General features: G+C 38.0%; 2 protein-coding genes across 5 annotated transcripts; one reads left to right on the forward strand and one right to left on the reverse strand.

The window, feature by feature from the left end:
- The first annotated feature begins 4,643 nt into the window (after positions 1-4,643).
- Positions 4,644-11,101, forward strand: LOC104610951 (autophagy-related protein 8C-like). Of its 4 annotated transcripts, none has more exons than XM_010277823.3 (7): positions 4,644-4,845; positions 4,969-5,062; positions 5,196-5,258; positions 7,882-7,937; positions 8,037-8,089; positions 10,592-10,710; positions 10,824-11,101. In XM_010277823.3, the coding sequence occupies exons 3-7, from the start codon at positions 5,222-5,224 to the stop codon at positions 10,913-10,915; spliced, it is 357 nt and encodes a 118-aa protein (XP_010276125.1). In that variant the 5' UTR covers positions 4,644-4,845; positions 4,969-5,062; positions 5,196-5,221; the 3' UTR covers positions 10,916-11,101. The 4 variants fall into 4 exon arrangements, with proteins under 4 accessions (XP_010276125.1, XP_088750718.1, XP_088750719.1 ...); XM_088894593.1 differs by having other exon boundaries at positions 4,727-4,874; XM_088894592.1 differs by lacking the exon at positions 7,882-7,937 and having other exon boundaries at positions 4,649-4,845.
- A 5,457-nt stretch (positions 11,102-16,558) lies between these two features.
- On the reverse strand, positions 16,559-18,280 carry LOC104610952 (tryptamine hydroxycinnamoyltransferase 1-like). The gene has a single exon (XM_010277825.3). It carries the CDS (start codon positions 18,091-18,093, stop codon positions 16,792-16,794), a length of 1,302 nt encoding a protein of 433 aa, XP_010276127.2. The 5' UTR covers positions 18,094-18,280; the 3' UTR covers positions 16,559-16,791.
- Between the last annotated feature and the right edge of the window lie 6,705 nt (positions 18,281-24,985).

Raw genomic sequence — 24,985 nt, forward strand, 5'->3', positions numbered from 1 at the left:
TAACTAGATTTTAACAGGGGTGCAAATCGGGTTGACCTGAGTTAGCATTTTACACTGTTTCAGATTCGTTCAAATTTTGACAAAAGCACAATCGAGCCTGCCTAAATTGCACCCCTAGATTTTATACAAAGGCTCAGTCTGGAAGGAGTATAAATACAAATATGTAGAGTGCAAATCCTTATATTTTATATACATTTATACTGTACATAGTTGTATTTGTATTCCTTCCAAACTGAGTTTAAGGCTGTGGTTGGTTTGAGGGAAAAGGTAGGAAAGGAAAGGTAGAAAATCTATACAAATCTTGTATAGATTTCCCTACCTTTTCTTTCAAACCAAACACAGCTTAAGATTTGCCTTATCTGTGCTGCAAAATTTGCATGTTTTGCATGTAAAAATTGCACCTCCTTCCTTTTACCCCAATTTTTCTCTCATATATAATGGGAAGTGGGAACCACTTTATCTTGTTTCCTACCATACATACAAATAACCCTGTTCCCATCTCCATTCTCATGAATATAAGAAGGAAGCAAAAGTAAATCATACTTTACACTCCATTATCATGCATTTACTCCAATCCAAATGAAATTTGCACAGCAAACAAATTGAGCCTAGGAATAATTGGCCTAATTATCTGTACGAACTATTTATTGATCAATTGGGAGATGGAGGAAGTTTCCTTGGAACAGACAAGACTCGAGAGATGGGACACATGATCCTTGGCAAATTATGGGGGCCTAGCGCCTAGGCCCACAATCAGATCCTCCGCCAAGACCCAAGACATTTTATACTAACAAATGATGAAACCAAGTTTGTTTTCTGAAAGCTTTATTAGAAATAGTGAGGCTTCCTAGTTTGGATCCACCGACCACACCCATCTACTTCTAGTCTTCCTAGTTTGGATCAGTTGTGGCTGAACTGAAGTGCCCATTGGCTGGGACTTGGGAGGACCCTTCGGCTTTTGGCTTTGAATTTACCAAAAAGGTTCACTCTTCTTGCCGCTACAACACCGTCTCCACTCCCCTCCACCTTGTTCTGAGTTTTCTTACTTTATACGAACTGTACTCAAATTTTCAATCTTTTAACTTTCGAAATCATTTTGTCTGAGCTGAAATATGTCAAAGAGCAGTGGCAAACATCTGTGACCTTCTTTGGTTTCACATGGAAGATTCCTATATTGTCTCCATTCCTTCACCACATGCCTAAGCAAATAAGCAATTTGATCCTGCTTGTAAAATGTATGAAAAATTAGAGGCCTATCCACCTTGGCTAATAGGAGTGTCAATTGTATTGGATTTGGTCCAATCTGATCCAGTCCAATGTGAATTCATTACAAATGGACCATGTCCAACCCAATCTAATGATATTTTGGACCATTTTGGATCGGTCCAATTCAATATCTGGACTGTCCAATCTGTTCAGTTTTGTTTTAATTTTAGATTATTTCTAACTCAAACCTTGTCCATTGACACCTATTATTCTTATCTTCTATTAATGGACCAGATATTGGTTCAATCCAACCCAATCTAATATAAATTCATTATGGATTGAACCAGGTCCAATTCAAAATTGGTCCATTGAAACCTTATATATGTATGCATTTTTGTATGTATGGATGGATGGATGGATGGATATGTGTATAGTGTTTTGGTTGATGTGGAAGCATTTTTTCTTATAAACAAAATCACACATATTGGAAGCAAAAGAAAATAAAAACAAATTACACATATTAATGATGAACCAGATGGTTTCATTAACTCAAACCGGTCTATTAGTGTTAATTTGCAAACTGGCCAGCCTATTACTAGTGAAGGTAGTGTGTAAATTAGGGGTGATAATTTTCTAGCCTCGTCTCGATATTTTCGAGCTTGGGCCTAGGTTTTGTGGCCCATAATTTATTTTATATATATTGGTTCGGCTATGATATTGTAAAGATATGATACTAGAAAGACCAATCAACCGATATCATAAATGTGGACAAGCGGTAAACAATCAGGTAGGTTTAAATCAACATTCAAGGGCTTTGATTGATCAAAGCCTTTCCAATATCATGTATATATTACTAGCATTCCCTCGTGCAATGCATGAAATTGGATTTAAAACTTGTTATTCTATAGAGTTACACAACTTGGGGGTAGGGATGGCAATTTTCTCTATCCCCACCAAGTACCTGGCATCCCTGATCAGGCGGGGATGGAATGAAGATTGACAGCGGGGACCAAGGTTCAGAGTATCGACATGTATTAGCCCGTATCAGTTGATACATATCATTTCAGGAGCTCCCCAATACGCCCCTATTGAGGGTGTATCAGGGTTCTGACTGGTTTAGGGGATGAAAGTGCCTTAAACCGGCTCCCTGAACTGGTTTTGGAAAAAAAAAAAACAATACTGATATAGCCTGATATGCCCTTACTAACGTATCAAGCGTATCGATATTTTGAGTCTTGGCGGGGACAAAGTGGGGATGGGATTAATAGGAATACCTGATTGGGGATGGGGAGTGAAGTCCACACCTTTCCCCAACCCCGATTATATATACTAAATATACGTGCACATATATTATATTATGTATATAATATTATTTATATTGTCTATATATATCAAAATATATTTAAATTGTTATTTGCATTTTAAATAAATACCTTTCTAAAAACAAACTTTTAATTAAAAAATTCAGGGATTTAGATCCCCAATGGGGAAGCCCTCTCTGTCGAGGACCGGGGATGCATGCTAAAATTTTTTATAAGGATTAATTTAAAACCCTAAGGTTGGGATGGGGAGTATGATCCCCGCCCTAAACCTGCCCATTGCTATTCCTACCCTGAGGGTCATCCCCTAAATCCATGATACCCCCAAACCCATAAATATAGTTCCATTAATTATGGTAATTATACATGTAGTATCCAATACTTATGGAGATTATTAAAATTTTCCAATTATTTATTTGAAAAAATGAATGTTTTGTAATTTAACTTTCACTAAATTAACAAAATCACTAATTATTGCTCAAAAATTATAGTAAATTTCAAAATTACTGAAAATATAAAAAATAAATTTCCACTAAAAAATTTTAATTATTATTTGATAATATCATTAAATATTAATAAATTGACCAAAATTATTTAAAATATCAATAACTACTTATTGCTAAAAATTACTGAGAATTTTTAATTATTAAATTTGTATTTATTAATATTTTAATTAATTATTGATTTCAATAATTAATTTTCAAAAAAAATGACCAAAATCAGTAATTTTCATAAAGTAATTCTTAGTAATTAAAATTTTCAATTTATCAAAATTATGAAAAATTATAGTTTAGGTGTTGATATCTACTAAATAATATTCAATTATATCAATAATTATTGAAAATATAAAAAATTGACAAATTAATTTAATCACGTTTTTGGTTTTTAGATGGTTTATAATATAGATTAAGAGGTGTTTTAGGAGGAATTTTAAATGGGAGAGATTGTTGTGGAGAAATTTTATGAGGGGGTTGACATGAGAGAGAGAGAGAGAGAGAGAGAGAGAGAGTTGGAGTTGAACTGTAGTGAAGAAGATAGGGGTGCCATGGGCAATATAGATTAAGAGGTGTTTTAGGAAGAATTTTTGGTGGGAGAGATAATTTATTAGAAATTTTATGAAGGGGTTGGCTAAGTGATTGGGGACATGAGAGAGAAAATTTTGGAGTGGGGCTCTAGTGTTAAAGAGAGGGATGCCACGTGGCTACATGGAAGGATTAGAAACTGATAAGGAAGAAAGTAGAGAGGTTTAAGGAGAAAAGAGAGAAGGGGGAATAAGAAAAAGAAAGAGCTGCTGCTGACGTGGGACTTAACGGCTTTATAATATAGTATAGATTGTATATTATATAAAGTATAACATAATTTTTAATATATATACCCAAAGACCAGATGGGCCGGGCCCAGCCATGACCACCCCTAAAAATGTTCTATTCAATGGCGGTTCAATGTACCAAGTTTGCTTTATTATTATTATTATTATTATTATTATTATTTATTTTTTTAATTTTGAACCTATTTTTAAGTGTTGCATCACAATTATTGTCATTTGTGTGAACCAATATCATATAACCAGTCACAATCAAAGTTTTAAATATTGATACTCCCGATGTATGCCGGTAATGGTGTATTGGGCAATATCGATACTTTTTTATTTTTTTTTTCAAAATCAGTTAAGGGAGCTAGTTTAAGGTTCCTTCACCCCCTTAACCAGTCAGAACTCCGATACACCCTCTGCAAGGGTATATCGTGCTCTCGATACATGTTGATTTTTTGAACCTTGATCACAACTTTGGTTCGTTGGTCAGTCCAGGTTGGTTCAGCTGAACAAAACAAATATTGCCTGAACTTGGGATATTTTTATCTTCCTTTTTTTTTGTCTTGTCCTTTGCCTTTTATATTTTCATTGATCCCAGCCAAAATTTTCAAAAAGACAAAAAACACCATTTTTTTTAACAAAAAAATGTTCTAATCCAAAAAAGAAAAATATTCCAATCAGACGGCGCAAACTGTCTATAAGAAAATCTTATAAAATTCTAATCCAAAAGTAACCAGGGCATCTCTTAGCAGTGGATTGGGTCCCACTCCCACTACTTTGGTTAGTGTTCCCTGTTCACTGATTTCACTCTATACGTACATCATCCTTCCCTCCGTGACACGATTCCAGTGTTCAGTAGATGTTATATAAACGCTTTATCAGTTTATCGTTTGAAGCTTATTACCGCTTCTTTTATTATTTTGAGGAGGAAGAAATTCAGCGAAGAAGAAGAGAAGGAAGGGAGGGAGAGGAACCACCCTCCGCTTGCTTCTTTAGCAGGCAATTAAGGTCCCGTTTGCTGTTGCTTTCGGTTTCGTGTTGGCATCGGAAACCCTAATTTCTCCCCTAAGTCCTTCCCTTTACATCAACACCACCACGTTTCCTAATTTCTCCTCTTTTTGATTTTGACAGCCGAGATTTTTCTTTTCTCACATCATTCTTCTGCTCCATTTCAAATCCTAAAGTCGCACGCCAGTCCTTCTTTCCCGTCTTCGTCTTCGTCTTGGTAGGATTAAGATTTAATTTTTTTTCCTCTCTCAACAAGCCTTGGTTTGACTGTTTCATTATCGTTTCATGTGTTTATGATTATCTTTTGGTTGATCCGTCTGTTATGTTCTTTCGATGTTTGAAATTCGCAGAGAACAGTCGCACCAGCAGTCTTGCCATGGCCAAAAGCTCCTTCAAGTTGGAACATCCTCTGGGTTTGTGCTTTTTCTAGTTTTGAGTTTCTTCAGTTTTTCTTACCTTTTTCCTTGTTGGGCTTTGTTCTTGAATTTTAGTTGTTTCTAAAGCAACCGCGCAATATGAGTACCATGAATTATAGAGGGCTTTGTTTCTGTTCTTTCTTTTCGTTCAGAATTTTGCACCACTCACCCCTTTTTTTTCTAAATAATTGGGTGGATGGCTAAAGGTTTCTTGGATCCTAGTATATACACGGCTATTGTGATAAATTTGTTCCGAGTATCTCAATATTTCGCCTTTTGCATGTGCATACCTATGGCACCGAGTTGCATTTCTTACTTCAGCTGATTACTCCTATCCATATGTAAAATTTGAGTGGTGGATTTTTACTTCGTTGTACCTTAGGTGAGGAACTTAACACACCCCCAATCTTGAAAAATCATGGAGCATTTCTTAAATATATTGGGAAATTTTCAATTTTTTAAGAAGTTAGAAAATGCATATGGCATTGTTCTTGGTTTAGCCGGGGGGAATGCAATCTGCAGGAACTTTCATCTGTTAATCTTCTTTTCCCCTTTTTCGTTATTCCAATATCAATCTTGCTGAATTTTATCAATATATTCACATTAAATGGAAGAAATCATGATATTGTTAACTGGCATTGTTGAAGTGACTCTTTTCATGTTCTCTGTTTACTAAATAAGTTAGGAGGTATGATAAACTATGTTGTTGAACTGCTGGGTAGCTCTATGTTAACCAAAAGAGAATACAAACTGACCGACAACAAGGATGAAATTTTCATCCTTCTACCAAAAAAAAAAAAAGAATAAGATATTGGGTAGCTCTAAGGTGAAATATACATTGTAGGAAATATGATCAGTTTCCAGGAATTTCATTATTAGAACGGAGTATTATGAAAATGCATAACTTGAAATATATTTTGGGAAATTAGAAGTCAATATGAAGCTTACGAGTACATTCCAAGTCACTCATATTTCCTATATATCAATTAGCTCTTCAAACCATGAACTTCACTTAAGGATTGGTGTTTATCCTCTCGTCACCACAACTTGATCTAGGATATAAGAGAATGAAATATGGAAAACTTATTAACTATGACAAGGAGGCAACTCATTTTAATTTATTTTATTTTGTTGAAAACAGAAATAATTCCTTTGACTGGAAGGTTTGCCTGAGGAATCTACTTCTCATCAGTAATGTTGTCAAAATCTTACGATTCATGATTCAAATCATGAACCCCAAGGGTCTTGGTTCGAATCTTATGTCTGAATCCTTTTCTGCAAAAACCTTACGATTTTTGTTTGAATCCTATGATTTGATTCATAATCTTACAATTTATATATGATTCACTACTATTCAATAAACTCAATTAAGAATTAGTTCTCTACTTTGTTTTTTTTTTGTTTATATTTAGTTTTCTCAAGGGAGACTTTTTTAAAGCCCTTACTAGAAAACTATTTATTTTGTTATAGATAAAATATCATATTTCCATTAAATCAGAAAGAAGTTATATAATCATTCCCTTGGGAAGGCGCGAGATGCTGCATTTCCAAACATGATGCACATAAAATCTTAAAAAACAGAATTTAAAGCAAAATGTACATGTGTACTAATACAAAATTACAACTCAGCCCAAAATAGTGTCTCTCGAGTTGTGCCCTGTTTTATGTTATTTAAGACAAGAAATTGAGTTTATTTTCCATATATGTAGGTTAAAGAGCCGTTGTATGTAGATTTGCTTGATTTTCAAGTCCAATTTGATTATATCATCTTAGGCTTCTATTGTATAAGTGGTAAATTCTATTGTTTTAGGTACATATATGGTAGATATAGATTAAAGACAGAGTAATATCACTCTCCTATATATATTTAGCCTCTTAGCATATCTATATTTTATTTTTTGACAAGTTTGTAAAAAATAGAAATAATCTTATGATTTACGATACGGATCGATTTGTTTAAACTTTCTCCACGATTTATGATACAATTACGATTTTCAAAACATTGCTCATCACCTCTCTTGAAATTAGTTTATTATTTTGATTGAATAAAACAACACTTGAAGATGTAACCATGATGTTTGGGGGCAGAGCCCGGGGGAGCCATCCCCCATGCCCCAAAATCCCCACTTATATTATGCCCCCATCCATGTATGTTCCCCCTCCTCCCCTGGTTGCCCCCTGGCCCCATCCATGTTTATTTTCCCCCACCTCCCCAATCTATGTATGTTAGGTTTTGGCCCACTCAAATAAAAAATCCTACCCTTACCCCTGATGCTGTTATGTAATTTGGAGGGGATTGACCAGTATATTGACCAGTGTTGCATGAGCATGAGCTTGGGTGTTTATTGCCTGGAGTTGCATCTCTGTGTTCTGAAACACGGGAAATTTGGGTAAGATGGACCAAACATCTTAGTTTCTTTTCTTTTTCTTTTTATTTTTTTAAATCCTGGAATAGGATTTAAATTTTCTGACCACCTACCAGCTGCTTATACCTCAATGCACAAGCAAGAAAACAATAATATGTCAATGTGTAACTCCTCGCCTTGCCCTTTTCTTGTTTCCTAGTTAACATGCTTTGAAGTTATGTATGTTTTGAAGTTTATGTGCTTCTACATGCCAGAGAGGAGGCAGGCAGAAGCTGCTCGTATCAGAGAGAAGTATCCTGATAGAATACCAGTAAAAACCTAACTACTTACTGATCAAGAATTTTTTTTAATCTCTTACTTTTCCTGATTTTGTGTAGTTTGATTGCTTACCTTTGATTTTACTATGTAGGTAATTGTGGAGAAGGCTGAAAGGAGTGACATTCCTGACATAGATAAGAAAAAGTTAGTAGTATCTTTTGCCTTGGGTTTCATATGTAATATATTTGAATTGTTTATGTCTTATATTCTCTTTCATTGCTATTCTTTTCCCTACTTACACAACTTCCATTTCAACATATTGACTTTGTATTATTTTTGTTCTGAACTTCTGATGGCTACATATTTGAAAAGTAGTACAAGTATATTAATATTATATACCTTTTAGTTTCTCCTTAATTGCAATTAATAGCTATTCGGTGCCACTAGATACATTTTAAGAGGCCAAAACTTGTATTGAAAAGTAATAACAGTATATTACCTTTTAGTTTCTCCTTCAATGCAATTAATGGCCATGGAAGAAATCAAGTTTCTTCAAATTCCTGTCCAAGCTTGAGGTCAAAACGTGTATTTATTTTGGTGTCATTAGCCATGGTCTTAATTACCATCAAGTTAGATTAAGATCTTTCAAATTTGTTGCCAGCACGGCAGCATCAAATTATCTACAATGACAAATTTGACAAGTGGATATCTTACTGTTTTCGACCTGTTCATGGGCTGGGCTCGGGCTTGGCTTTTGTCAAAATTCTAATGGGCCCGGCCCGAAGCCCGAGCCTGTGACAGTGTAAAATTGGGCCTGAAGCACGGCCCGTGAACAGGTCTATACTGTTTATTGTTTCTTATTGTTGAAGATTGCTTCTTTGTGTTATTTGATTTCTCTCTCTCTTGCATGCACGTGCACATATATGTATGCTTGTATACTGCACAGTCAGAGATACATCCAGGATTAGGCAGAAGAGGCAAGCTGTATTGGAGATTGGTATCTCAAGCTGTTATGTGGGGTCTGTGGGAAGAAAGAAACAACAGGGTTTTTGAGAACAAAAGCTGGAACAGTAGATCTGGTCTCCTCTATTACTTTCCTTTGCAACCTTTGGGCTGTAAATTCTGGAGTGTTTGCTGGGTTCTCTTTGAATGATCTACAAAAAAACTTAGTGGAAATCTTTTTCTGTTCCCCAAGTCAGGCTGCTCTTATCCACTGCTGTCAATGGGAGGAAGGAATGATGAGAATTAAGTTTTGATGGGAGTGTCCAAGGGTCTTCCAGTCTAGCAGGATTGGAGGTATAATCCAGGATAGAGATTGGAAATGCTAACTCTACAAAGGCAGAAATAGTGGCAACCCTCATGGGGCTTTGCTATGCTAAATTGTTAGGTATTTTCTTTCTAGCTGTTGAGGATGATTCTGCTAATATGATAAGATGGCTAAAGGAAAAAAGACAGCGGGCCTTGGAGTTTGGCCCATTTTTTTGCTGAAGCTAGAGACATTATGGGCTTGATGCAGGTAAAGCTGAGCTATCTCCAGGGAACTGGATGGGTTAGCTGAATCTGGTGCTCATAGAGAATTTTTATTTAGTGATAATGCTCTTCCTTTGTAATCTTTGTTTCCTTGTTTTGCTCCTTGATGTACATCTTCTCGTGTATCTCTTACTTTTAATATAACCTCAGTTACTCTTTGGTCGAGAGAGAGAGAGAGAGAGAGAGAGAGAGAGAGAGAGAGAGAGAGAGAACTGAATAGCTCCAATAGGTGATAAGATGATAGAAAATTGACTAAGATGGTATTGTCACATGCATGGAAGACCACCAAAAGCACCTAGAAGAATAGATTTGTTGCAAGTTATTGGGACTAGAAGGGCTAGGGGTAGACAAAAAAGGACTGGGTTGAAGTAGTTAGAAATGATTTAAGTGCCCATAATTTAACAGTGGATATGGCATTAAACAAAATGGGATGGTGCAACCGGATTCATGTTGTCAACTCCATTTAGTTGGGATAAGGCTTGGATGATTATGATGAATGATAAAAGATAGATCCTGATCAATAGGTAAAATAATAGGAGGGAACTTAAACGGCTGATATAAAATACACAACCAATGTACAGAACAGCATATGGCTGAACAGACAAGAACTTATCCTCTGGGCCTGGGGCTGTATTAAAGGTTCAATGATATTGCACCTCTCTACCAAGTGGGATAGCTAAACCTGAACGATCTGTTCATAGAGATAAGAAATGATATTGCACCTCTCAGTTACAAATCTAAGAGACCAAAGATCTTTTGCAGCTGAAGACCTCCAACCAACCAATGAATTATCAATCCAGATTCTAGTCTACTCTAACCTGAAGGTAGGCTGTATAGGGCTTGTGAAAGAGCTTGTGCTGTGCAAAATACATTCACCAATAGGGTCCAGAATGCTTGGTAAGACGTTGCCATTATGATCTCTAAAAGTTCCCCCACCATCGAAGGCCCAGGGGTGCTTGAATTAAAACCATGAAAATAAGTTTTTTTTTTTTTTTTTTTTTTTTAATATTGGAATAAGCAGATAATATTATGTGTATACAATGCGGTAAACGAAACATATGTTTGTTTGGTCAAGGTTTGATTCTACATGTTTCCCTCATTTGGCTAGACTTCTATCTGTAAGTTTTTTTAGTTGTTTTTGCTAATATGTATACCCCCTTCTGGTTGTGAATGCAGGTATCTTGTTCCTGCTGATTTGACAGTTGGGCAGTTTGTTTATGTTGTCCGGAAGAGGATAAAGCTTAGCGCTGAGAAGGCCATATTCATCTTTGTCAAGAATATTTTACCGCCCACTGGTGAGACAGATGTCATATTATCTTCACGGTTATGTTTCTAATTTGAATGTCTTGTATATATATATGGGTAATTAGCATTAGTAATGTAAAAACCAATCGCTCGTGTCTTGCAGCTGCAATGATGTCTGCGATCTATGAGGAGAACAAGGATGAAGATGGTTTCCTCTACATGACCTACAGTGGTGAGAACACATTTGGGTTCTGACCCTGGATTCAGTCAAATATATAATATGTAAATAAAGACTGAAGGAAAAGAACGCAAAACCGGTGTAAATTCTCAGCTATAATCCCTTTTTCGAGAGAAACGCTTCCCAGACTGCTTGTCTCCTTGTTTTGGAGCAACGATTATGAATATCAATCTTAATCCAAGTAAATTGAATGCTTATGGGAATTGGGATGGTAGATGGGTAGAAGCACTGATTAAAACCCTGCATTAATTTATTCCTCAGTTCTCCTTTAGATGTTTTTAAAACCTTGCATGAGTTAGATGTTAGTGTGGTGTGTGGGTGGTGATTCTACAAGTCAGTAGTACTAGACATTTATGTAGTGCCGCATGCTTATGATTGGAGAAAAGGTTATCTACGTGTACTCAGATGATGAGCGAATAATAAGAGTAAATGGAGCAGTGGGTCTAAAGAATTGGGAAGAAGAGTTTGGTTCATGGTTATTGCTTGTAATAGTAATTTAAAAATGGAAGATGCAACAAACTGAGTTGATGCTCGTGATTGTGTGTGCCTTCTATTCTTGGATAGTTAAACATTTCCATGAGGAATCCAAATAATGGTTTTAATGGAGGTCCAAGTATTATTGTTCATATCAACATTGTCGATTTCCTCCCATCATTTACTCACTATTTATTGTTCAATGATTTCTGGAGAGTAATGTTCAGAACTGATAACAAGACCAGAAGGAAAGTGATGATGGATTTTAACGGGCTGTGAACATGATTGTGAGAACTGAAGAAAAGGTTGAAGACTCAAGATGCCTGTCTCTTTAGGAATTAGTGGAGAGAGATGTCACGGTTTCTAAAAGTCTTGTTCCTCTTTTCTTTTTGGGGTGGTGAGAAATTTGTTAGGAGGGCTTTTGAAAGAGGAAAGAAAGAGGGAAAGGTTGAATGGGAGTCCAAGAAGATGGATTGAGGAAACGATTTTTGCAACGTGTCCGAGTTATTGTTCAGGCATCTCATGGATCTCTCGGTTCTGGTCTCTTATGGCTCTGTTCTTTTCGGTATTGTAATGGGGTCCAGTTGCTGTAGCCTGTAGGATGGATGGGTCCTGTGATGGTATCTCTCTTTTTCCTTCAAGATTGAAGTTACAGTTGGAATCAGGACTGCACTCCCCCTCGTAATTCTGATTTGAACTGCAGACTTACAACAATTCAAATTTATAAATAACTCCACCTATAAAGCTATAACACCCATACCCGTCTATGAATTAGCATCAATTCCGAGCTGAATCCTACCCTAAACTATACAGTTGAACTATGATTTCTGGGGTGGACTGAATGGTAAAAACCCCAAAAAATTAAAGGGTGACAAGGCACCCCCAAATGGTGACAAGTTGCGACGAAGGAAACCGTGAGGCACTCTTAACAAGAAAATAAAACACATATGCACGCACCATCACTTTATATCTTCCTGAAGGGAATTTTAGGCGGAGATGAAGCAGTGATCTGTTTCATATCTTCTTGAATTTTTTATCAGTTGCATTTTATTTTAAAAATTTGAGAAATAGTGGACAAATTTGACATTTCATTATTTTTCTTGTTAGCCCTTTACATCGATGTCAATTGTTAGAAATAGTACAGGTAGTGCAACTGTGCAAGACAATAATTAAAGAATAAGAGTAGAGTTAGTCAATTAGCTAAATCTAGACCTGTTCACGGGCCGGGTGGTCCAACGGGCCAGCCCGGCTTCCGGACGGGCTTGAACAGGCTTTTTGGCCCGCGGGCTTAACCTCAGGCCAAAAAGCCCGGCCCGCATAAAATTTGGCCGGGCTCGGGCTTTGCCAAAATAACCCGGCCTGGCCCGACCTAATATTAAACTTAAAATGAGTTATGTGATTATGTCCATTTGAATAAATTTTTTGATTTAATAATGTAAAATTGTGTTTTAAAATATAAAAGAAAGGGAAAAAATACCATATTGTAGGCCCATTGTTCATTTAAATAGAAAAAAATACTATTTGAATTTTTAATTCTAATTTGAATAAGAAAAATTATTTTTTTTTTCAATTAGGTCGGGCTTCGGGCTCGGGCTCGGGCTTCGGGCTTTTATCAGGGCCGGGCTCGGGCTCGGGCCTAATATATTTTCATTAGTGACAAGTGAAAGCCCGGCCCGGCCCGGCCCATGAACAGGTCTAGCTAAATCATAAGGGTAGTTTAAGAAATTTGCCCTTTAAGTAATTGTTTCCTATTTTATTTTGATAACAATGAAAGACATGGGCGTGAGCCTAAAAACCCTCTCAAAGCCTATGTTGTTGGCCTTGGCCCATTTATGCGGTCATGAGACTTTAAAAGTTAAGGCTCCGTTTGTTTCCAATACAAATGCCGAACCGGAGTATTTATGTATCCCGGTTTGCAATTGTGAGCATTTGGTTGCCATACAAAAACGTAATGATTAAGATGTCAAAAATGTTTTTCCTAACATCTTTGTACCGTGAACAAGGTCCAAAGTATCAACATTGGCCGATATGTTGTATGTCAGTGGCTTTTTTAGTTTTACTTATTTTTTTTTTGAAATCGGTTCAGACAGGCCAGTTTAAGGTCCACCTACCCTCTGAGCTAGTGGCTGACCCGATACAACCTCTGTAGGGGCATATCGGAAAGCCATCGACACGTATCGATACTTTGAACCTTAATTGTGAGAAGAGCACACGTACTCAGTTTTTGGATACAAACTTGTGCTCTTCTGATAAATAGTGTACTTGACAAAAAAAAAGGCATTTTAGTGATGGGACCCACGTTTTACACCAATTTCAAACAAACATGAAGAATACAAAAAATGAGTTACATTTTGCATTGATGAACCTAAAAGAGAGTAAATATGCAGGGTACATATTTTCATCTACGTTGCAACCAAACGCAGCCTAAGTCTCAAAATTTAGCCAAAACAATTAGATTTTTAGAAATTTTCAAAATCTTGCTGATACCTTCATCCTTCCTATCTTTTTGTATTTCCATGAGTGTCCTAATAACCAATTCCTGAAATTAACGCGATGCAACGTTGAGGTTTTGCGGCTTTTGCCAAACCCAAAAAGCTTATAAGCTCCAATTGAACCAACCCAAATCTGACGAAACTTTAATTGAAGCCAAGGTTTTAAAACCAAGACTGAAGCATCTGACTTTTTCAGCTCCCAACATTCAGCAGAATAAAATCAAGAGAAGGTTAATAGCACAAATGCAAAACCTGAAATAAAAGACCAAAAGCTCAAATTAAACAAAAATGCTGAAAAACCTATTTGTTTTTTGGGCCCTGAAAGCTCAGTTTTTGGATTAATTACTCTTAACCAACTTCCATGTAAATTTTGGTCGGAATTAAAATACAACTTAAAACAATAGGCACCAATCGGACCCATAAGAAAATTGAATCAGTTATGGTCAGTTGAAGATCCAATACTAACTACGTAATCAAATCTGCCAAAGATCCCACCTTCAGTTTGTTGTCTAACTAAAGGCATAATCGAACACCTTTAAACTATTGAGTAAAGATGAAAAACAAAACATGTTGATTGTTATTTGGTAACTTCTCTATGTTATCACATATAATATTCTTGCCTACCAAACTTCTATGTCAAAAGATTAATTTTATAAAAGATTCGTTCATTTGCGTAGCGTAACTTACAGACAAAACAATAGAAAAATACATTCATTCGAACATGTGTTTATAAGAAATGCAGGCAAATTAAAGCGTTGGTTGATGTGATTGAGCAACTCTCTGTATCTTTTGACCGGTAGCCCTGAACTGGTGTTTTTTCTTGATTGTTGCACAGCTGCATATGCTGAATTCTTGCTGGTTCAAAATGCTTCCTCCTCTTCCCCGTCGAACAGGTGATTCCATTGATGCTCCGTTTGTTCGCATACAAAGGTCGAATCGGGGTAGTTATCTATTGTGATTATCAAATTAAAAATATATTTTCTAACATTTTTGTAGTTAAGAAAGAGAGTATTGTTGTATCTATTTTTTAGATACAATTATGAATTCTTTTGATAATCAACTTTTTAACTGAATTTAATGCATTGGAGAATAAGGTAGTTGGAGCATTTAATGGTGTGGCCCACACTTGGTACCGGTTTCAAACAAACAATATGAGTGCAAAAACGGTTTAAAATCTGAATCATATTTGCACTCATGAACCGAAAAGAGGATAAATATATAATGTACATATTTTAGTTTGCATTGCAACCAAACGCAGCCTAAATTAAGGACGCGTGTGTTGTTTATGAATTTGCTACATCACCAAATAATTAAAATATATATATATATATATATATATATATATATATATATATTCTTGAACTGTGATTTTGTTATTTAGGCTCAGTTTGGAAAGAGTACAGATGCAAATAAGTTCAGTTTGGAAGGATTACAAATACAAATATATGTAGAATATAAAACATTGTATTTTGCATGCATTTGCACTGTACATATTTGCATTTGTATTCTTTCCAATGACTCAGTTTGGTAAGGGTGCAAATACAAATATGTGCAATGCAAAACCTTGCATATTGTATTGTAAAATTTGTATTTGCAGTGCACATATTTGTATTTATACTCTCTCAAACTGAGTTACTGAGCCATACATACAAAAAAAAAAAAAAAAAAAAAAACTGTGTTTTTGTTTTCTTGTGAAAAGCAAGTTGGTTTTAAGTTTTTGAAACCAACAAAGTGATATTTTTAAAATAAAATATCATGTCATTCATGATGAGTTAGATGATGAGGTATATTGTATAATTTAAAATAGGGTAAATTGCTGAAACCTCCCCTGAAATTTTAGGTTATTGCTAAAACCTTCCTTGAAGCTTATTAATTGCAATCACCTTTCCTGAACTTTCTCACATAGTTGTAAGTAGATTCCTATAGAAACCTCTAAAGGGAGGTAGGAAAATGTTCAAAATATACTTTGACCAAAATGTTTATTTTTCAAGTTTTCTCTACATATGAATCGCTACCCAAATCCTTCCGATCTCTTTTTTGAAATTGATTTATTTTCCAATATTATCCTTTATTTCGTTCACTCAAAGGTAAAGATGCAATTTTAAATTCTCTTTTCTTTTATTTTAATAAAGTTTGCATTTTTTTTCTATAGAACCAGCTCAATAATAACTGTATACATATTTTAATAGAGGAGTCTACTTAGAATTATCAAACTTTAGGAAAGGTTTCAATAATTTACATTTTTTTTTTCTGTAATAAGAGGATTACAGAGGAAACCCAATTCCTTAGCCATATGGACAAAGCAACAGTATAGCATCCTGACTAGGAGTGTTAGAAGCAAAGAAACATTTCGCCAGAATTCCATCATCTTGTTTTTATTAAGATCGCTTCTCAACAGTCACCTCGAGAGAAAGGAGGACTGGAGGAGGAAGAGATACGGCAGTTTGTTGTAGTGGCGGTGAAGAAAAAAAAGAAAGGAGGAATTCATTAAAATTGAGCGGGTTAATAAAATTTAAGATGATTTTTGGAGTCCCGACGGCCGTTTAAGTCTGGACTCACTTAAATTTGAGTTTCAAATAAATAGGTGTCGTGGCAGTATTTCATTGGATAGGACTAGTGGACAGACAGACGATGTGAGCTCGCAGCTGACAGCAAGTGTGAAATTGAAGTCTGATATATTATAACTATGTATAATTCATAATTAATCATATTTCCTTAAATTTGTTGTGACCATACATATATAGTAATAGACAATACAGTACCCATGTGATGATCGAGTACATAGACTATAACGCATGAAGAAATAAATAATAATTCATATATCTTACACTCAAAAGAAGAAAAGAGGAAGTTAAAAGAAAAAGAAAAAAACTTAAGACATCTTGGCTTAAAGGTAGAGTTCCTCGATCCTTTGCTGCAGCTTAGCTTCAATCCAAAGAGTAGCAGATTTCTTTGAAGTATTGGACATGGTGGTGTAAAAGAGCAAGGAAGACATCAACCCCACCTTTCTCCTTGCAGGAAGGAACGAAGATTAGTAAGCCTTCAACTGGCAAGTCTGGAGGGATGAAAGCACAAGGTCCTCCGCCACCGAAGTCCAGATCATGAAACTGGAACCTCAACCAGCTATCCACCTCCAAGTTGGGACACAGCGCGTTCCCGACTTCAGGCGCCGTCGCGACCAACTCTTTTTCTTCTTCTTCTCCCTTCGATAGCTCTCCGAAATCGATAAATGACTGGAAATACTGATTATCCACCCGAGCCACTGCATCGTGGATTGCTTTGGCGATGTATGCATGGCTCTCGTTTAATAACTCCTTTGCCTTCAGCTTTGGGTACGCCCAGAGCACCAGGTTTCCAAAATACTCCATGGGCACCGGTGGCTTCATTCGGGCTCGACCATTCACCGCCACCCTCACTTGGCTGAGCTCTTCCGGTGGGAGGCCTCGAGCCTGTGTAATCTTCTTCCACATGTGAGAGAGAAGGCACTCGAAAGTGCTGTATCGTTGGTTTCCCTGGCTCACTTTTTGTTTGAGCTTGGTTATGAAACCGGGCGACAGATGAAGGGTCAAGTTCACGATAGAGGATAGGAACTCGTTGTTGTTTGAGGCCGCGCTCTTTCTGAATTCGATAGAACGGTGGTCGAATTCAGTTCTGGGTGGGTTTCTTGGGACGGAAACAGCAGCTCGGTCGTGATAAGGAAGTGATTCGAGGTTGAGTCCACGCACCAACTTAGCCCATGAGATGAAGAAGGAGCTCATGGACTGACCATCGCAGACATGGTGGTGGGCAGTTTGGCCTATCACTAGGCCACCACAGGCATAGCGGTTGAGTTGAATTTGGAGCAACGGTTCGACACCTTCTAGGGGTGGGAGGAGGTGGCTCATCTCAGAAGAAGGGGTAAAGGGGAGCTGCTCAGCCAGGGCGGTTGGCACGTAAGTCTCAATAACCCGGACGCCGGCGTTGTTTAGAATGATACAAGGGCGGCCGTGCTCGTCGGTGGTGAACCTACCGGCCAGGTGGGGATAGTGAACGAGGGCTTTGGCGAGGCCATCTTTCATGACTTCATTAGAAGGCATGGGTGGCCGGAAGGCGTACAGGACGGCGACATGGAGATCGAAGGCGGCTTTGTCAAAGATGGTAAGAGGTACCAGAGTGTTGGAGGCGGGGCAATCTATATCTGATACAGGAGAAGCTTTCAGGATAGTATTGTTGATTAACCCAATAGCCATTTCTGCTGAGAGACACTGTGACCGACTCTAGATCTTACTTGGTTTGCCAAGAAATATGTTGGTTGCTCTTCCAAACCAACTGATGCCGCTATGCTATTTATAGACTAATCTGGAGCTAGCTGAGTCTGGGATGGAGAGAAGCTTTTTCTTTTCTTTTTATCTATTTGCCTTTTTCTTGTTTCCACGTCTCTAGGCCATATATCTTCTTGGTTGCAGCAGAAAGACCGCGTCACATAGTCCACTACCTTATTTGTTCATTTACTTATTCATAGATGAAATTTAAAAGTGAGGACTGAACCTTTGAAAACTGGAGCTGCCGTGGACCAGTTCTCAATCTACATCTACAAGTATACCTCTTCAATCTCTTAACTCATATCTTCTATATGAGAAAAGGTACAAGAGACAGTTTATTGACCAAAGTATCCCTGTTGTGGTGTACTTTTCCTAGGTAAATTATTGAAGAAAGAGAAAACTAGTCATGTTGGAAATGAAAAGAGCTTAGGAAGTTGGGTAGGAGCAACCGGTTCAGGGAAGAAGACCTCGAGCTTACTTTGTCAAAGAATGATTAACTGTAGGTATATAATCAATTAATTTGTATATATAAAAACTACACCACCACCCGTCACTACCTGTGGATAAGGCTACTTCAATTATATATGCTGTCCGCTTCTTTTGGACGAAAACCAAGTCTACAGTATACAGTCTAAAGTCTGGGTACATATTGTTTATGGAGTTGGTGGAACGCGTCAGAAAAACTCCACTTAATTAATTAATTACCAGGTCTTCCTCACCACCTCCCCCTTAATTAATTATATATACAGTCCAAATACATATCAAACGATACAAAATACAAGGTTTTCCACTGTACATATTTATATGTAAACTGAGCATTAATTACAGCTTAAAATATTGCTTATGTTGAAGCTCAGCTAGTGTAATTAGCTTTATAAATTGGTTATCAGAGAAAGTTACCTCCTGGTTAATAGTTACTTTAATCGATTATTCGGGAATCAGGATAGTTTTGATTGAATCTTCTGCTTTTTAACTTGTTTGAATTCAATTCAGGCATTCACTCTCGTGGACGTGGGGAGTCTTCAACAACATAATCATCAATTAAATGATCATAACAAATTGATGAGGGTAATTTTGTCCTACAATCACATCATAACACATAACATCGTAAAATAGTTGGGTGACACTTCGGCACCACGTAAATAGACCATTTCGGACATTCTGTAACTGCATCAGTGACTTTAGCACCACGCTAGTGGGCCAAACTGTAAGAGGCGACTTGCTTTCACTGAATTGCCTTAGCCCCGGTTGGTGACCTGCCTGACGTGCTGAGTGACATCTCCCTTAAGTGGTCAATCGCTTCCGAATTCCTTGAAATTATGACACCACGTTAGAAGATATGGTTATCACCTCACTCGTTTTGCACGGGATTAGATAGACATTACCTGCTTAAACGGAGTTCACTTCCGAACGGATGAACTAAAGATCTCGGATGCATTTCGTAAGGATCACAACAACTCACCTATATAAGGCCCTCACCTCCAACCTCATGAGGTACGTGCTATTTAGCACTCAAGCTCTTTAGCTCTTTATTTCTCTTGCTTTCTAGCTCTCAAAAACTACAACTCGCTGACTTGAACATTAAAGTACCCACACTAGATAAAAGTAACTTGAATACTTTGATATTCTCTCTTTCTTTGCAACTCGACCAAACGACCTACATGGTCCCACGTCCAAACTGTCGGAACTACCAAATCATGCACCATCACAGCTCACACGACTTGGTATTAGACAAGCGAAGTCCACACCCTATGAAAGATGAGTGAGAGAGGAGGGGTTTAATTTAGCATTAACTAGTTAGAAAACAACCGTGCAGTCATGACGTACGTATTGTATAGATTCATTGATAAGACAATTATCTTCCTAACAATTACTGAATTCATGCATGCAGAGAGACAGAGATAGAGAGAGAGAGCTGCCTGTTAATCCTTTGAAATGGAAAACTTTCTTCTCTTTTTTACTACTACTGTTGTTGGCTCTACAATAGATGTTTCATCCCAACTTTGATTGAAAGTGAGGCGCAAAATTGAGTCAACCGTGATAGGCCTAACTTCCAAAAACCCCAACACCCAAAGGTGGTGGTTGGTGGCCTACCATCTTGTCTATGTATACGTGTTAGTTTAAATAAATGTATTTCTTCTTTTCTTTTTTAAACTTTAAATGAAGAAGCAAAGAAAGAGTCTACAGTGGTTACCAAGAAAGAAAGAAAGAGAAGCTTATTCGGTTTGGAGGATTGGACTAGTGAGATTGTGAGGTGCCAATTATAATTAATTAATGTTGGACGGAGTCATATACCCCTTTTCCTAGATTTTGAGTTTATTTTGATATAAATAGTATAAACGGGTGAATCTACGATGTCGGAAGTGTACAATAATGTGTGGTCCATCATGTGAATTTTGATTAACCGAAAAGAATATTGTATACACAGGGCCGGACGCTATGAATGGTTATAATTTTTCGGGGTTTTTAGTGACTGGTGTTAGTTCCATCTTACAATTGGGTAGCTGTCAGTTCGAAATTGATGCTAATACACGGATTGATATCAGTGTTTAAAATTTCTAATTATTATTGATTTACAGTAGTGGAATCCAAAATTCTGATGCGTAAAAACCAATCAACCACCCACCCCACCTCAACACTGTGGTTTATGTCTCATGGGACGGTCACACCTCATCACATCACCGATTCACCATCACCAGTTCCTGGTCCATATATCTGGGCACGCGCGCGTCCCGTGGGTCCTAGAGTCGTGGACGATTTTATATCATCCAAAGCTCCAAACGCCAATGCAGACGGCAGAACGCATTAAGGTGGAAGTAGCTAGAGCTCAGAGGTCTGTTTAGTTTAATCTTATCTGGTTAGTTGATTATGGATATAAGCTAAGCAGTGGGTCCCGGTTTGAAGATCTTGATTGGTCTTACCAACCCCCTCTGTATGTCATAAAAAAAATTACAAATATATAATGGGAGAGTGCTAGGTCCACGCTAGGACTCGGGGTTGGGAGGAAAACAAGATGTATGGTGTAAGGTCTATCCCATCCCACCAACCCCCACCTCCCTGTATATGGACTACTTTTGCATGCATATCGTGTTTTCTTTATTTTCTCAATGAGAATACTTTGAGACTGTTTGGGAGGTTCTGCAGACGACGACAACCATGGAAGTAGCAGTGGCAATATTGGAGGTAGGTACATGGGAATATATACTTGATTCCATTTTAGTCGGACAAACTTTTTGTGTCAAAGCGGGCAAAAGAAGACTATATTTGATAGAGAACTCCAGTTGAACTTTGAACAGATTTGATTACTTTGTGCTTGCCTAAATAACTATGGATGGAATACAATACAATGGTTTAGTGTCAGTGTAATAGTAATTGATATTTACAATTGCAATTCAATTGTAATTTCTGCCAATTTCCTCATTTTCATTGCAAAGAAAACGAAAGAAATAAAATAATTCATTTACACTACACTAAACTGTATAAGGTGACTAACAATATTATAACAATTCAACAACTTTTTTGAGCGGCAACTATACATAAAAAATTGAAGCTGATAACTCCCTTTTAATAGTGGTGGTAGTTAAGCTGTTGAATTAGGTTTCGAGGTTTCTTTTATTTTCTTTTTTACTTCTCCAAAAAGTAAAATTAACTCAATTCACGTCCCTTTCAAAATTCATCTATACCTATCCAAGTCAACATAGTCTGAATAATCGAACCTAGACGGGAATGAGAATTTTCAAACCCCAACTGGCAAATCCAGATTTGGATTCAGTTCTTACATCCTATATATTCACAGTTCCTTACAGCTGTGCGTTGAGAATATGTCTCATGTATAGCTGTGAGTACAGATTTGTGAGGATTGAATTTAAATTAGACAAATCTAACCTATTCAGGGCCCGCTTGGTTTGTAGTTGGAATGGTCCATTCCCATAAGCTGGTTGATTTAGATAGGACAGGAATGAAAGTGAAAATGAGAGTTAACAATCCCAAAGGAGGGGTAGGAAATGACCATTCCCTCAAATGAAATAATGTCATTCCACCAGAAATGGGAATAGAATTCTGAATCCATCCAACCAAATAATTAGAATGAGAATAGCCCATTCTGATTCCCATTCTAGGCCCTTATTCCCATGAAACAAACGGGACCTCAATTGATTCAGAAACGGTTCATATTCAAAAGCGACACTTTGAAGTCTGGGCCTGGCTACTGATATTGGTAATTGATGGGTGACAATCTTGACCCGTTTCCGAATTGTCCGGTCGGAACAGAACCTCTCCAGACATGAAAACGGGGAAGCACTAGTCAATGCTTCCAACTTAGATGAATTGTTCCATATGGTCCATTTCAGAGTCTGAACTCTGAAGTCTGAAGGATCGATGATGGGCTGAGTTGTTTCTTTTTTTCGTTGGCCGTACGTCCCTGGAAAATGTCCCATGAAGCGTAGGTGGCTCTTGGAGTCTTGGGTCTGTAAACTTTCAGTTCAAAAAGTTGAAAGAGCCCCAGGCTTCAAATTCAAACTAAACTTTCAGTTGACTCTTTGTACATTTCTTCTTTCTTCTTCTCATTTGGCTCGAATCGATCGATCAAGGAATTAATTAATCTTAACAATTATCAATCATGAATTAGAGCTTGTTTGGCGGCAACTCGTGAATTTGGGTAATTAATTAAACTGGGAATGAGATTGTCCGACTTTCTTGTTGAGTACTACTCCACCTGATTGCCTCTGCAAAACGCACTATTGTGCCAGAAGACTATATTCTCATCAACAGATTAACACTGCCACGTTCCCTTATTTTCTTTCATAAGCCGGAGTGCTGAACTTGGACCAAGCTTTGGGTAAAACTTGCATTTTCAAGGCAGCGAAACCTTTTGGTTTCTAATAATATACAAGTAGCCTGAATGGGTCTTCCTTTGCTACATACATGCATGCGTGGTTTTTAAAATCGATCCGGTGACGGAACCGGTCAAGGATCCGGTTACCGGTTTGAACAGTCCAACCGTTTGACCCAAACGGTCGGCCCATTCTGATAAAAAAATTAAAAAAAATTAAAAATTTGAAAAATGGTCAAAACCGTTCGAACGGTTAACCGGCCGGTTCAGCGGTTTGCTGACCAAAATCAATTGTTTTGGGGGAAAAAGCGGTTTTGGAGAAAAGCGAAACCAATCAAGTGATCAGTTCCCGGTTTTTCCAATCCGACTGTCCGGTCTGATCCGGTTTTGAAAACCATGCATTTATGCATGGAGCTATAAAGGGGGTAGCCTGTCCTCAAAGGATCAAACCCATTGCCCCAAAGGCTCCATTTCCCCAACTCTAGTGACAGGGTTTGATCCCACGTCTCAACTATAAATAGCTAGAGAATTTGTCAATAAATCTATACTACCTATAAAAGAGCGAATTCCCCTTTGTTCTGGAATTTTTTTGGACATTTCTACCCCTTTTGTCTAAGCATACAGTGGCCATAAAGAGGGCATATATGTCCTTTACTCTCACTTCAGAAACTGCCCACTCATAAGTCATAACTATTCAGAAACTACCCACTTATAAGTTATAACAATTCAGAAATTGTCCATGAATTATAAATAGTTTTGTCCTAGAGATGCTGCCATGTGCAAATGCACGTACACGTTTACTAGTTGCTTAAAAAGGAAGAATGCATTGTAAATTACCAACTAGTTGGTTGGTAAGCTCTCCTACTGGCTATAGTAGAGACTTGGGATCGAATCCTGCCTGCACCTTGGTTGGGGATGGGCTATTCCCGTTGTATAGCCCTTCATAAGAAATAAGGCCTCATTTGATTTGTGCGAATGGGCTATTCCGATTCCAACTATTTGGTTGAGTAGTGATGTAGCGCGATCCGGTCACTCCTAGCTAGCACTCACGCGACTCCTGAGGGGTACCCGAGACGAGAAGGAAGAAGAAGAACTCCCGGGGGGTTTGCCCGACGGGAACACTCCGATGATTAAGTCAGTATTCTATGTGAGAAGCAAAGGGAAAACGAAGGCTAAGAGTGCAGATTGCGCAGATGGTTCGAAGAACATACCTTGTTCCTTGAAAATCAGCTTCTTATAATAGAATCCCGTTGCTTCAGGCCTTTTGGCTTCTGACAGGGCAGGTATAACCACCACTGTCAGTCTGCCACAGCCGTTACAGGCAAGGCTGAGGTGGCATGCGTGGGGCCGCCGTTGCAGGGTACGTGCCTGTCAAGTCTGAAACACCTTCTAAAGGTGACAAACGCGATGCTATCTGACGAGGGACATGGCTGTTGTCCCCAGATTTGTCAGGTACGATGGTCGAGTAGGAGGCCTTCCTGTGGTATACCAAACTATCCTTCCACAGATTACCTTGCGTCGGGCTCTCATGAGTGACGAGCTGCCTGTAGCAAGTTATGCCGAGTTGGCTGACCCGAGGTGTCTATGCCTCGGGGTGTTCAGAGATAGATCGGTGCGTTCCTGTCTGGGAGTGGCCCGAAGTCTATTGGGAGGAGCTCAGGCCTCAAGAGAGGTCAGGGTGCCCCAAACTCGGGGCGGTGTTATGGGCCCGAGCGTAGGATCGCGTCACGGGTCGTTCCACGGCAGGAACCCCTGATCTTCCCTTGCCTTTGGCCTTGCGCACAGACCCTATTTTGACTATCTAGTGGGTGATTTGTCCAAGAGACCACCCGAACTCTCCCTTGGGGTGATTTGTCCAAGAGACCACCCGAACTCTCCTCACTCTTTTCTTAACTGGAAAACTGAATTCCTTTATTTCGATTCATGGCTCCTTAAATAGGAGATTACAAGAGGAGACATTCGACTAAGCTAGGACAATCCAACTTTAAA

The sequence above is a fragment of the Nelumbo nucifera genome, chromosome 1 (assembly GCF_055504915.1).
Source record: "Nelumbo nucifera cultivar China Antique chromosome 1, China Antique-T2T, whole genome shotgun sequence".
Classification (NCBI taxonomy): Eukaryota; Viridiplantae; Streptophyta; class Magnoliopsida; order Proteales; family Nelumbonaceae; genus Nelumbo; species Nelumbo nucifera.